Source organism: Nycticebus coucang, chromosome 4, assembly GCF_027406575.1.
Source record: "Nycticebus coucang isolate mNycCou1 chromosome 4, mNycCou1.pri, whole genome shotgun sequence".
Lineage (NCBI taxonomy): Eukaryota > Metazoa > Chordata > Mammalia > Primates > Lorisidae > Nycticebus > Nycticebus coucang.
Genome location: NC_069783.1, coordinates 106469989 through 106484233, shown reverse-complemented (window position 1 = coordinate 106484233; position 14245 = coordinate 106469989). Strand labels below are relative to the sequence as shown.

General features: G+C 44.4%; 1 protein-coding gene across 7 annotated transcripts in view; it reads right to left on the bottom strand.

Moving 5' to 3' along the window:
- The window catches only part of STX2 (syntaxin 2), a 33464-nt gene extending 20283 nt beyond the window's left edge, over nt 1-13181 (bottom strand). For 5 of the 7 annotated variants that reach the window (XM_053589214.1, XM_053589213.1, XM_053589219.1 and 2 more), the window contains exons 1-2: nt 12906-13181; nt 4152-4226 (exon numbers count right to left, since the gene is read on the bottom strand). In XM_053589214.1, coding sequence (XP_053445189.1) covers nt 4152-4226; nt 12906-12935 — 105 coding nt within the window. In that variant the 5' untranslated portion in view covers nt 12936-13181. Of the gene's footprint in view, nt 1-4151; nt 4227-4319; nt 4337-12165; nt 12185-12905 lie in introns of those variants that run through there. The other 2 variants (XM_053589217.1, XM_053589215.1) reach the window with 2 other exon arrangements.
- Nucleotides 13182-14245: the final 1064 nt, after the last annotated feature.

Genomic DNA, 14245 nt, shown 5'->3' with positions numbered 1-14245 from the left:
TTTGAGACAGAGTCTCACTCTGTTGCTCTGGGTAGAGTGCCGCAGAATCATAGCTCACAGCAACCTCAAACTCCTGGGCTGAAGAGATTCTCTTGCCTCAGTTTTTCTATTTTTAGTAGAGATGGGATCTCACTTTTGTTCAGGCTGCTCTGAACTCCTATGCTCGGGTGAGCCATCTGCCTATGCCTCCCAGAGTGCTAGGATAACAGGCATGCCCTACCGTGCCTGACCCCCTCCTCTCATTTTAAAGTGCCAATCACAAACCCACTGCGTGTCATGGGCATGTCCACGCCCATGGACTGGGAGCACATGCATGTGTCATCTCCCACAGCAAAGGGACAGGAGGAAGTTAAGAGTTTGGCCATAGGGATTTCCCCAGATTATCTGGGGGTGTCCAGTGTACCCACAGAGTCCTTCAAAATAGACGCAAGAAGACTGACATCAAAAACAGAGAGTTGACAATGAAAACAGCAGCTGTATGCTGTGCTTTGAAGATAGAACAAGGGACAAGCCAAGAACACAGGTGGCCTCAAGAAGCTGGAAAAGACGGGGGAGACTCCTGAGCCTCCAGAAGGAACACAGCCCTGCACCACCGTGGCGTATGACCTGCATGACTCCTTTTAGAGTTCTGGCCTCTGGAACTATGAGATAATAAATATGTGATGTTTTAAGCCACAGTGTTTGTGCTAATTAGGAAACTAATACACATATTAACATGAAGGACATATCTTTATGAAAAAAACTTACCCCAGTAATTTAATCAGTAAAAACCAGGACCAGTGATTTACATTTTTAATAAACCATAATAAACCTTTTCATCTTCCTGCAGACACCCTGCTCTCATACATCCTTCTGTGTTCAGTGTGTTATCCCTGAGACACTGTCATTGTGCAATCTTGAAAGAGTAAGAGGAGAAAAGGCAAACAACATCTTAGTATTATTATGAAAATAGTTTTGATGTGATCCACTAGAAAGGGTTCCAGGGCCCCCCAGTAAGCCCTAGTCCAAGCCTCAGACCACATTTAGAAAGTCAGAGTATTAAAGGACAGTCGAACACAGAATCCTGCTTTTAGAAGAACATTAACCACCATTCCATTAAGCTTGGGTATTATTTCCATGTATACCCTATTTCCATAGGACTTTATATAATTCACATATATGATAAAACTGATTATTTTAAAAATTTTGTTATTTCATTATGAAGCCTTATCTACAGTAATGGTCTTTTGGGTTTAGTGCACCGATCAATATTTCATTTTGCCATCTTTTTTTTTTTTTTTTTTTTTGAGATAGAGTCTCACTCTGTCACCCTGGGTAGCTCTGGATAGAGCATCATGGCATCATCATAGCACACAGCAAACTCAAACTCTTGGGCTCAAGTGATCCTCTTCCTCAGCCTCCTGAATAGCTGGGAATACAGGCACTTGCCACCATGCCTGGCTAGTTTTTTTCTATTTATAGTAAAGATGAGATCTCACTCTTGCTCAGGCTAGTCTCAAACTCCTGAGCTCAAGCAATCCACCTGCCTCAGCCTCCTAGAGTGCTTAGGATTACAGGTGTTGAGCCACCAGGTCCAGCCCATTTTGCCAATTTTATCATCTCTAAAGTAATTCTATGCTACACAGAATGTCAGAAAATAGAACATATTTTAACTCTTGGAGAGTTCTGCAATATATTCCACTGATAGCTCTAGCAGAAGCCCCAGTGTGGCTCCAAAAGACAGGAAATCTCTGGGCTGCACACAACATTGAGAGAGAGAAGCACCATAACAATGGTGACAGCTACCATTTATGTCTAGGAATTAGAAGACACAAGGTCTCTTTCTATCCATTATAAATTATCTTTACAAAAAGGAGACTCCCTGGCCATCCTTCACAGCACTACGTTAGCCTTTAACCAAACTGAGGTCATGGGCAAAAATCCATTTATTTTGCAACATTCTATGTGACACTGAAGATATAAAGGCCATTTTCTAAAAATATTTGAAATTATATTAATGATATAATCATATTTGTAATTATATTTGTAAATGATATTTGCAATTATATTAACAAACATCACTTGCTTCTCTATCTAAGAAGTCATTTCACAGCAATCAACTGCAAAATAAATTATTTAACAAACAGAAGTTTGACCTTAAGTTAGAATCTAAATGAGGTCAATGAGGAACCTGTTTTGCACACATCCCTGAGACATTAACAGCAAAGAGGGGTTAACACCAAATAAACAGAGACCACAGCTTAACAGCATTCAGTGATTTACTGTATGCAATTCTGTTATTAAATACAGCAACATGGCTGGGCATGGTGGCTTCATGCCTGTAATCCCAGCACTTTGGAAGGCCAAGATATGAGAGTGGCTTAAAGCCCAGGAGTTCAAGACTAACCTGGGCAACACAGATAGCGAAACTCCATCTCTACAATCAATCAATAAAACAGTGCTAGGAGATTCTTTAAAATAAGAAATAAATTTTTACAAGGAATTTGCATGGAAGAGTTAAGCAACCAGGTATGGGGGTAAAATCTGAAAGATAATAATCTATCAAAATGAGTAGGGAAACCAAAGACAAAAAATATATAAAAAGAGTTTCATTTCCAAGAAGTAAAATTAGGGAATCCTGTATCTTAACTCCTTCATGCCTTAAAAGTACATTCTTGTACTAATCTCATTAGGAAACAACAAATACTCGAAAAGTAACAACTAGGCTTACACTAAGTTCCGGAAATTCTGGTTGAATCTGAAAAACTGAGAACTTTTGATGTATTTTGATCAACACATTACCAATTTTCAAATCCATGCATGGATAGACCAGTTTAGACTTTTGACTGAACTATTTGCCAGATTCGGCATAATCAAAACAAGTCCTGCAAATGAAATGTCCATCATTAAAAAATACACTGGACATGTATTCTTTCTTTCATCTTTTTTTTTTTTTTTTGAGACAGAGCCTCAAGCTGTCACCCTGGGTAGAGTACCGTGGCATCACAGCTCACAGCAATCTCCAACTCCTAGGCTCAAGCGATTCTTCTGCCTCTGCCTCCCAAGTAGCTAGGACTACAGGCACCTGCCACAACGCCCAGCTATTTTTTGGTTGCAGCCGTCATTGTTGTTTGGCAAGCCCGGGCTGGATTAGAACCCACCAGCTCAGGTGTATATATGGCCGGTGCCTTAGCTGCTTGAGCCACAGGCGCTGAGCCTCTTTTCTTCATCTTTAACAAAGTCAGATTATTTGCTCTGCAACTCAATTTCAAAAATCTGAAATTATGCAATGTGAGACCCACGTGAAACCAAGTGTTACTTGGGTTTGATAATTTATACTGGGCCTGAGCCTGAGAGCAGCACTGGGGAGGTCAGAGGGCAGAGAATGGCCTGGGGCAGAGTACCAGGGCAAGTCCACAGGACAGGGGCACCCGAGCTCACGCCAGCCACACAAGCAGTGGCACTGGCAGTATGTAACTGTAGGTTTCCCACATTTCAAAATGCCATCCCTGGATGACCACTGAGACTTGCCTGCTAAGGGTCTTTAAATAAGCAAATATGTATATTCTAAAATCAGATATTTTAGAAAATATCCAGGAGCTTTCTCTATGTCTCTAGCAGAAGCAGCAGTGCCCATGGGAGCCTTGCACACCTAACCCCCAGCAGTACCCCAAGGCCAAGCTCCACCTCTTCTGCCAGGATCACCACTTCCTGAGGATCACAGAGCCCTCCATCCGGAGAAACCATTGGTCTGATGGTGAGAACTTCTAAAAAATCTATCCAGGGGGTGGCAGGGGAGGCAGCCTATAAGGGAGGAAGGGCTGCCGAGTAGCCCTAACTCCAAGTCACAGAGAGATGTCTGAGCCAAGAGTAGGCAGAACTGCCTGGCAACAGCACCCCACCCTCACCCCAGGAGGAGGGCACTCGCTGCACTCTATACCCACAGTTCTACTACTAGCACCCAAGTGCCCTCCAAGACAAGTATGAGGAACAATGATTTGCATTTTTCTCAATATTAACTAAAACACTCCAGAGAATTTACATCATTCAAACACCAACTTTCAAAAATATTTATTTTAGCATTATTTCAAATATGACAAATGCACAATTACATTAATATAACTACATTTAAGGGGAAAAGTCTATGACTGGGTTTCATTAAATGCTCTTACCTGATGGAAGAAATCATCCATAAAATGATCCTTTTCAACCACAATGATTGTGTCTCCATCATCATTTTTCCTACACTAAAATGGAAAATATAAAATGTAAAATTCAAATTTGTAAAACTGTATGTAGGCACAAATAGTGAACTGAAAGACAAAAACAAAATTCGGTACCAGCAAGATCTCAACTCACTAGAGCACCAAACTGTGACAAACTAGAAGCACAGCACCACCGAGGACAACTGAACTCTGCAACAGTGCCAACACAACACTAAAGTCCAGCAGGGAAGGGCAGCAGGGAAGGGCAGCAACCCAGGAGAGAAATAAAGGTTGGATTTCTCAGAACCAAGCAATTTAGAATCATTCATTTTCACTATGTAAATCAATGTAACACACTCCAGTCCGATCTTCAGAAAGTGAAACTGTTTGTCATGTATATTTCCTATAAAGATTATAAACACTGACATCAGAGGTAAACTTTTCTAAGGCAATAATTTCTAAAAATCTTTCACATACATTAGCTTGTGGTCCTCAGTTTTTCCACCCAGGGTAGTAACTCTCCATCACATGCACATTAACAGTCAAGAAACACTTTAATAAGGAAAGACGTATTAAAGAAACCCTTAGTAAGTATAACTGAGGAGGAAAGCAACCTTAATCACATCAGCCAGAGCCAGCATAACACTGGTTTCTAGAAATCTGTTTAAGAGAATACTACATGGGGCAGTGCCTGTGGCTCAAGGAGTAGGGCGCTGGTCCCATATGCCGGAGTGGCAGGTTCAAACCCAGCCCCAGCCAAAAACCACACACACACACACACACACACACACACACACACACACACACACACACACAAAGAATACTACATGACAAAGAATGAGGAGATACATTAAGGCCAGATTTCTCAATCTTCCTTACATCACTCTCCTGGAGGGCCGGTCAGATCCCAGCTCACTGCCCTGCCCAGGGCAGCTGACTCAGCAGGCCTGGGGAAGGGCTGAGAATCTGCATGTTAACAGGTTGCAGGCTGAGCAATGCTGGGACCCCACCTGAAAGACCATCCTCGGCAGTCAAGAGAATCTAACAGGGAGAAGTCTAAACTAGGAAGAAAGAAATTTTTGTCCACAGCTATAGAAAGAGAAAACAATAAGATACCTAAATTACACAATGTGTATTAAAGACTTGTGATACCATGTCCACCAGTGAGACCCCCATCTGCCAGAAGGCACAGGGAAGGGTCCGGCCTCCATCCTCTCCTCAAGGACAGCACTATGGGTCAGCCCAACTCCACACTTCATAAACTGCCGTGATGACTCTCAGGGCTGTTGTAATCCTTACCCTGGGAAATCTAAAGGACAGCTTTACTGGTCTACAACCCAGGAACATTTGGAAACAAAATTCTACTCAAATTTAGCTAAGAAAAACCCGCAAGATTTAATAAATACGTTAAGAATGCACAACATATCCTTCCTCTTTACCGGAGGAATTTAACATCAGGAATACTCTCTTCCCATTCTTGAGGACAGCTCCAAGTGTCACCCGTGTTCAGCTCAGAACCTCTTCCATGTGCAGATAAGACAACTCAGTCAGGGTGGAGAGGAAGGTGCTGCTCTAAGATAGGCCAGTGACCTCGGGCCACAATGGAGCTGCCAAGACACTCTTCTAGGAGAAGCACCCGCAGCCTTCCCAGCCACATGTGGCCATCCAGATCCCCAAGTGCAGCCCCTTGACCAAATCCAAACTTCACGGAGCAAATCCTTTTAATAAAGGATTTAATAAAATTTGGATTCAGTCAAAAGGTTACACTCAGGGATCCAGAAGGCCACAAGTGGCCCCAAGGGCCCCATGAGTTCCCGACCCGTGTGATCTTCTCAGAGCTGTCACCTGCACATTCTGTTCACACTGACTCCCAGGCACCTGCTCTGAGTGTTTCTCCCAGTAGCTCTAAGGGACACGGAGCCACCACCCTGCTCTCACCAGATACCAGTGGTTGAGCTAGACGCCAGAATGAAGGAGCTCTGAAACACTTCTCTAGTGCTATGTCTACAAGCAAGGGCTATGGGTGAAGTCCTAACCCCCATCCCCTCAGTGTGTGAAGCGTATTTGGGAAGAGGATCATTGCAGATGCAGTTAATTAAGACTAGGTCCTACTGCAGAGGGGACACACAGGGAGAAGGGACGGGTAGACTTGTGACAAGGGAGGCAGACACTGCAACGATACCCCTAAGAGCCAAGGAATGCCAAGGACGGTGGGCCACCACCACAATCTCCAGGCAAGGAAGGACCCTCTTTTACAGCTTTCAGAGAGAGCCAGCACCTTTGCCTCAGACCTCCGTCCAGCCTCTAGAACTCTAGAACTTTAAAGGGATAAATTTCTGGGGTTTTTTTTTTGAGACAAAGTCTGTCACCCTGGGTAAAGTGCCATGGCATCAGCCTAGCTCACAGCAACCTCAAACACCTGGGTTCAAGCAATCCTCCTGTCTCAGCCTCCTGAGGAGCTGGGACTACCAGTACACCCACCACACCTGGCTAATTTTTCTATTTTTTAGTAGGCAGGGTCTCGCTCTTGCTCCTGTTCAGACTGGTCTCAAACTCCTGACCTCCAGGGGTCCTCCTACCTCAGCCTCTGGGGCCAGAACACAGTTAATCCTGACAAATACCATGCCTGCCATGTGTCATTCTATTTCATACACAAGAACACAAACTCCACGGTTAAGGAACATGCCACGTGGTGTGGCTGAGCTAAGTAGCTCTGTTGGCTCTACAAAGCTCCTCATCTTAACTGTACCATGCTGACCCTCTGGAAAACACTAAGAGCCACCCTTTACCACCAGCTCATGGTAGTAAAGCAATTTTGGAGCTCTTTTCTGGAATGGTCATCAGCGCTGTCATCATATAAAGTTTGACAATTAAGTTCGCAAATTCATCCTAGAAAAAGTACTTTGAAGGATGGACTAAGTGCTGGCATCAATGCATAGCTCCCCCAGGGAAATCCCTGAAAGGAGACTGTAGTGATAATTACCAATGAGGTATGGAGCACTTTTTCTAGGATGAGTTGTTGAACTTAGTCCTCCGACCTCATAAATCAGCCCTCAATGTCTCCATTATCCAGACTCAATGGTGACCACAACTTCCCACCCTACACCCCAAGGCCATCTTGAGGCAAATCCAGTGTGCAGACACTATTGTGTATACAACATAGCCAGAAGCCCAAGCTACTTCACCTGCTGTGCCTGGGAGAGACTGTCTCCAATGTCACACCTTCCTGAGGAAAGTCATCTTATCATAATTGTCCCATTGTATACCACCACACTCCACACAGTAACATCAAATAAACAATCAGAGAAACTCAATCCCTACTCAACTCTCTGAAATCCATTACACACCATTTTTGTTCAGAAAATCATTCACTTGCTGGTAAAAAATTTGTTTCTTGGCTCAGCGTCTGTGGCTCAAGCGGCTAAGGCACCAGCCATGTAATCCGGAGCTAGCAGGTTCAAATCCAGCCCGGGCCTGCCAAACAACAATGACGGCTGCAACCAAAAAAAATAGCCGGGTGTTGTGGCAGGTGCCTGTAGTCCCAGCAACTTGGGAGGCAGAGGTAGGAGAATCGCTTGAGCCCAAGAGTTGGAGGTTGCTGTGAGCTGTGATGCCACGGCACTATACCCAGAGCGACAGCTTGAGGCTCTGTCTCAAAAAAAAAAAAAAAATTGTTTTTCTACCTGCAGTCCAAAAATGAGCAATATGAGTACAAAGATACTTCTCGGATGTCCTATGTCTTATTCTTATTAAGCCTTTACTTATATTTCTCATTTCTATCTGGAGTTCTCAAAACTGTTAGATATTAGAAAAATAAACCCAGTAAAACTGTTTTGTTTTCCTAGTCATAAAAAAGAAAATAATTACTACCAAAAAAGATAGTTTTGGCTACGTTACTCCTATCTTCAATGAATGCCCCGTGTTCAACCTTTCATGCTGAGATTAAAACCTGTACAAGAGCCTTGAGCATAATGGCACATTCACTGTAAGTAATGGAACTATTTGTGGCAAACATTTATTAAAAGCACCAAGAATATTCTCCGGTATGAAATACTTGACTTCCAAAGTGTCAAAGAGCAGGATACATATTCAAATACTGACATTACTTTTCTGTTAAATGTTAAAAGAATTATACTTAAAAATAGCATTACAGTAAAAAACAATTTTCCCTGTGTGAATGCTGTTGTCAGGAACAGACAGCAAAAAGCTTCCTGGTACATATGATTTAACAGAAATGAATAATTTATCATGAAAATTTTCATCTGACCCAGAAGGCCAAGGTGGGAGGATTACTTGAAGCCAGGAATTTGAGACCAAGCTAAACAAAAGCAAGACCCCATCTCTACTAAAAATAGAAAAATTAGCCAGTTATGGTGGCGTGAGCATGTAGTCCCACCTACTCAGGAAGCTAAGGTAGGAGAATTGTTTGAGCCCAGAAGTTTGAGGCTGCAAAGAGCTGAGATATTACCATACTCCAGCTGGGCAACAGAGTGAGACCCTATTAAAATATTTTCTTTCAGGGCCACTATCTGTGGGATAGCTATTCCTAACATCTCATCACGCCTTCTTCACTCTTCCTCCCCAGGCTGTGTGTGGTGGCATGCACTCCACTCACTGTTGTGTCTCTCTATACCTCGCAAACTCCCGGATAGCAAGGAGGCACTGGAGTGTCTCTTGGATGGGTGGTCTTTTCCTTTCTGTAAATAGGAAATATCTTTCTGCATTTAGAATCTAGGAGATCTTGGGCAAGTCTTTTAAACTTTCTGTCCACAAATTGTTGCTCAAAAAAAGAACCATTGCAGTGGCTCCCACCTATAATCCTAGCACTCTGTGAGGCCAACGCAAGTGGATTGCCTGAGCTGAGGGAGTCTGAGACCAGTATGAGCAAGAGTGAGACCCTAAATCTACTAAAAATAGAAAAACTAGCCAAGCACTGTGGCAGGTGCCTGTAGTCCCAGATACTCGGGAGGCTGAGGCAAGAGAATCACCTAAGCCCAAGAGCTGGAGGTTGCTGTGAGCTGTGACACCACAGCACTCTACCGAGGGCGACAAAGTAAGACTCTGTCTCTAAAAAACAAAAAAAAAAAAAGTACCATTGATTAAAAGAAGCTGAATATGTCAATTCAAATTTCTAAGTAGTTGTCAGTGGTACCTTTTCCTCAAGAGGAAACATTAGCCAAGTGCAGAGGCTCACACTTGTAATAGTAGCACTTTGGGAGGCCAAGACAGGTAGATTGCTTTAGCTCAGGAGTTCAAGACAAGCCTGAGCAAGAGCAAGACCCTTTCTTAAAATAGCCAGGTATTGTGGCAGGTGCCTATAGTCCCTGCTACTTGGGAGGCTGAGGCAAGAGAATCACTTAAGCCCAAGAGTTTGAGGTTGGTGTGAGCTATGACACAAAGGCACTCTACCAAGGGTGACAAAGTAAGACTGTGTCTCAAAAAAAAAAAAAGGAGGAAACGTTAACAGCTAATAAAGTAAACTTTTCTGTCCTTGTAAGGTGGTGAGAAGAAAAAAAAAAGTAAACTTTCTGGAAGCATCACAAATATTTTATTCTTCTGGACATTTCAGAAGAGATAATAATAATTATCTCTTGATAATTTTAATAATTACCAAAATTAAATATTGAATTTACCTATAAAAAAAACACGGGCAGCACCTGTGGCTCAGTGAGTAGGGCACCAGCCCCATATACTGAGGGTGGTGGGTTCAAACCCGGCCCCAGCCAAACTGCAACAAAAAATAGCTGGGTGTAGTGATGGGCGCCTGTAGTCCCAGCTACTCAGGAGGCTGAGGCAAGAGAATCGCCTACACCCAAGAGCTAGAGGCTGCTGTGAGCTGTGTCACCACAGCACTCTACCAAGGGCAACAAAGTGAGACTCTGTCTCTAAAAAAATTAAAAAATTTAAAAAAAATACCAGTTATCCAGAAATATGGTTGTGAACAGACATTCAACTACTCCAAGAACTACTTGGATAGGACACATTTCCTAGAGGAAAAACATTTAAACTTACATCTGGTAACTTTCAGATGGGTTTTTAAATATTAAAAGCTGTTAAAACTTTTAGCATGTCAAATTCAATTTTGACTTATTATTTTATGCTAGAAAGAAGACTGCCATCATAGCTTCCTATAAACATAAAACATAGCAAATATGGACAGCACTCCTAAGTAGCATTCCTCTCTCTCTCCTGTCCCAGAGCCTCACATGCTGGGGAACTCTACGCTTCCCAACTTCCTCTAGGAGGCAGACAAGGAAGAAAGGATCATCCCTACTTTATATACAAGGAAATCAAAGTTTTGAGAGGTTTAAAATTTATTTGCCCAGTGGGAGAAACTGCAGAAGTAAAATCTCCTACTGATTTGCTCTCTGGCTACACGGTCTTTGCACCTAACACAGGAGGTAACTGGACTAGTCAAGGTGCTGCTGGCTCTCCAACTCTAAAACAAAACCACAATGTCTTCTCACTGTTTCAGGAAGGTGGGGAATATAGATTAGAGGGGTCCTCAAACTTTTTAAACAGGGGGCCAGTTCACTGTCCCTCAGACTGTTGGAGGGCCGCACTATAGTTTAAAAAAAAAAAAACTGAACAAATTCCTATGCACACTGCACATATCTTATTTTGAAGTAAAAAAACAAAATGGGGTGCATCTTACAAGGGTACATGTGAAACTTAGTAAATGTAGAATACAAATGTCTTAACACAATAACTAAGAAAATGCCAGGAAGGCTATGTTAACCAGTGTGATGAAAATGTGTCAAATGGTCTATAAAACCAGTGTATGGTGCCCCATGATTGCATTAATGTACACAGCTATGATTTAATAATAAAAAAATGGGAACAAATACAATGACACCGCCTCATGTGGCCCCGGGGCCGTAGGTTGAGGACCCCTGGATAGACTATAGCCTATAACATAGACTGAAAGTATAATAAATAATTCGCCTTATTTACTTCTTGCTAATCAAGCCAAGAAGAAAAGGAGCTTATACAGTATTCTACTGACATATCTTTCCTTTTTTTTTTTTTTATATATATCTTTCTTACTATTCTCCGATATTTCATACATTTGGCTATCTTTTGCTAAACCAGTCAGAGCAAAAGACATTCAGGGACATTCAAGATTTCTTCATTAAACAAATATTGGAGCTCCTACTATGTGGCACTGAAGGATAATCTATAGAATGAGATAATACAATAGGAGTTGGCTATGTTTAACATGATGGTCTGCAGGCTGCCAGGAAGGTAGAAATGTTTGACCATTAAGAAAAGAGGGAGGAAAAAAAAAAAAAAGAAAGAGGGAGGAAAGAAAATCCCCATGAAGAAACTTCCTTATTAGACTAAGTAGAAACATAACTCCCATGATCTTAAGGATGAATTCACTGTTTTTCTCCATCAGAGTTCCCCATCTGACCCACAGAACACAGATAATGATGTAAGTGGTTAAGTGGCTACTCTCTCTCTTTTCCCATGCACAGTACATAACAGCTCCATTCTAGAAGCAAAGGAGAGATGATAATTCATTACAAGCAATGGATGCCTAAGGGCAATGAGCCTTAGCAGCCCTGGTCTGAGGCTGCCAGCAATTCAGAGGGCAGAAGCCATTATCTGTGAAGTGGATAAAACAAAATAGTGAACACTCCACACAAAATAGTGCCTGTTACTGTTTATTTTAAAAAGTCATAATTACTTCTGCTGGCCTAAACTGTTTCACCTCTCAGACATTCTATAAACATCCACTACAGTTCCGTTTTTAATCAAACTGCTTTCCTCCTGCCAAAGTAAAATAATTTGCTGTTCCATCCGCTGCGTACCTACGCACTCCACTAGCTGGCTTGTTGTGTTCAGAGTAAACACACACAGTCCTAGTTCCCTAAGGCAAACTATTAACTATTTACTGAAGAACACAGCCGTGAGCTATTGCTGGTGGCTCACCCCACCACGTGTCTCGCATTGTAAGGCGCCCCCATTCCACACAGACCTGTTGATTCGACTTGGTACAGGATCCTGGATCAGGCCCTGCAGATGAAGCAGTGAGCAAGAGTACTCAGCCCTGCCCCCCCCCCAAAGGAATGACGTCACTGGGGCTGACCCCCGCCAGGGCGGATGACAGACAAGTGACCTATGACTGGGATAAGTGCTTTGGCCAAGAATCAGGACGGACAGACCGCGTGAACTCCGCGCAGATACCAGCCCAGGGCAGAAGCAAGCCCCGCTCAGGAAAAGGTCACCGCCCGGCCCCTTCCCCTTCCCAGTACCTCCAGCCCAACTAACTGTTCACACTCTCAAGAGTCTGAGTCCCCACCTGCAGAATGCAAGCGGTCAAAAGCCAGGGAAGCCACCAAGACTTCTGTTTGCCCTGGGCCCCCACCCAGAACCTCTACCCCAGGAAGCCCCGAGCCCCCGCCCTGGGGACCCCTCCCCAAGCCCCTGCCCAGGGTGCCCCGAAATCCCCCTAGGGACAACTACCTTAGCCCCTGCCCCAGGGTGTCCTGAGACCCGGCCCGGAGGATCCCTCCCTGAGACCCCCTCTCTGGAAACCCCGCCCACAGTCCCAGCCGAAAGTGACCGCAAGCCCCCGCCTTGGGGACACCTCCTGGGGAGCCCCGCCCCCATCGCTGTACACCGCCCGCTGCCCCAGCCCCGGGACGCCTTGCGCCCCGCCCGCCCTGGGGACCCCGCCCGGCCCGGCGCGAACCGCTACCCGCCGCCGCTGCTTACCGCCGTCAGGTCCGGCAGCCGGTCCCGCATCCCGGCCGGCCGGGTGACGCGCCCTGCCGCTCAGGCCTGCCCTGGGCTGCCTCTGGCCGGACCACGAGCTCTCGGGTCTCAGTGTCACCGCCTCACACCGCTGCGGTCCCGGCGCCGCACCCGCTGCCCTCGGCTCCAGCCGGCGCTGCCACGGCAACCGTGCCCCGCGCGCTCTGCGCATGCCCGGCCCACACCGCCCCGCACCCACTCACAAGGCAAGGAGCCTCCCGGGGGAATCCAGGAGCCGGGCGGGACCATTGGGAGAGGGGCGGGGTCGGGGGGGGCGAGGCGTGGGCAAGGGCAGTTCCGGCAGGTCAGATACATGTGCTATTTGTCTCTTCATGATTTGCTTCTGTGTTTTCACGCTTGTTATTTTATTTATTAAAAAATCGACCATTCAATGAATAGTGACAAACTTAGCAAAGCAAATAGTGACATACTTATCTGAGTACGGGGGTACAGCTTTGAATGATACAAACCTGAACCTTCTCTTCAACAGCCCACATCCAACCTAGCTCACATAATGCTTCAGTAACACAACAGAAAATGACCTGGGTGACCCACCCGGGTGGCAGCATGAAGAGCACCTGCCGGCCACCCCCTAGCATGCAGTGGGATAAGCAGGCAATATAGAAGTGAACAAGTCAGAAAAGAAAAGGAGAACTGAGAGGTGGCCAGGTCAGATAGGTGGACACGGAAGGAACGAGAGTTTAGGCTAATTACACAGTCTAGAGGAACAGTCACCAAAACAACCCTGTCAACCCCAACTCTAAGTTCTGGGGGCTCCCAAAACCACCCTCAGTTTGATAATCAGCCCGAAGGACTCAAAAAATTCACTGAAAATTCATAGTCACAGTTAAAAGTGTCTTACTGTTAACAGAAATGATACAGATTGACATCAGCTAAAGGAGGAAATGCGTAGGGTGGAGTCTGGGGATGTACCAACATGGAGCTTCCACGGTCCTCTCCCTGAAGAGTCAGGACTCATTACTTTCACTGCAAAGTATTGCCACCCGGGGAAGTTCACCATAGCTACAGTGCTTAATATTTCATAAATTATTAATATACATAAAAAAGCTGAACCACACTGGTAACATTTGCTGCAAATTTAAAAAATAGATTGAAAAGTTACATCTGCTTAGTAAGAGAAAAAAAACCAGCAAACAAAACAAAAAATCCCTTAGAAAACTAAGCTTGGGAGAAAGAATCATTAAAATAAAAATTAATTGTTAGTGAGTGTTCTTTGGGTGGTAGGACTATGGTTGATGGTTTTTCTTCTTATCTTCCTGCCTTTCTCATTTTCCGTAATA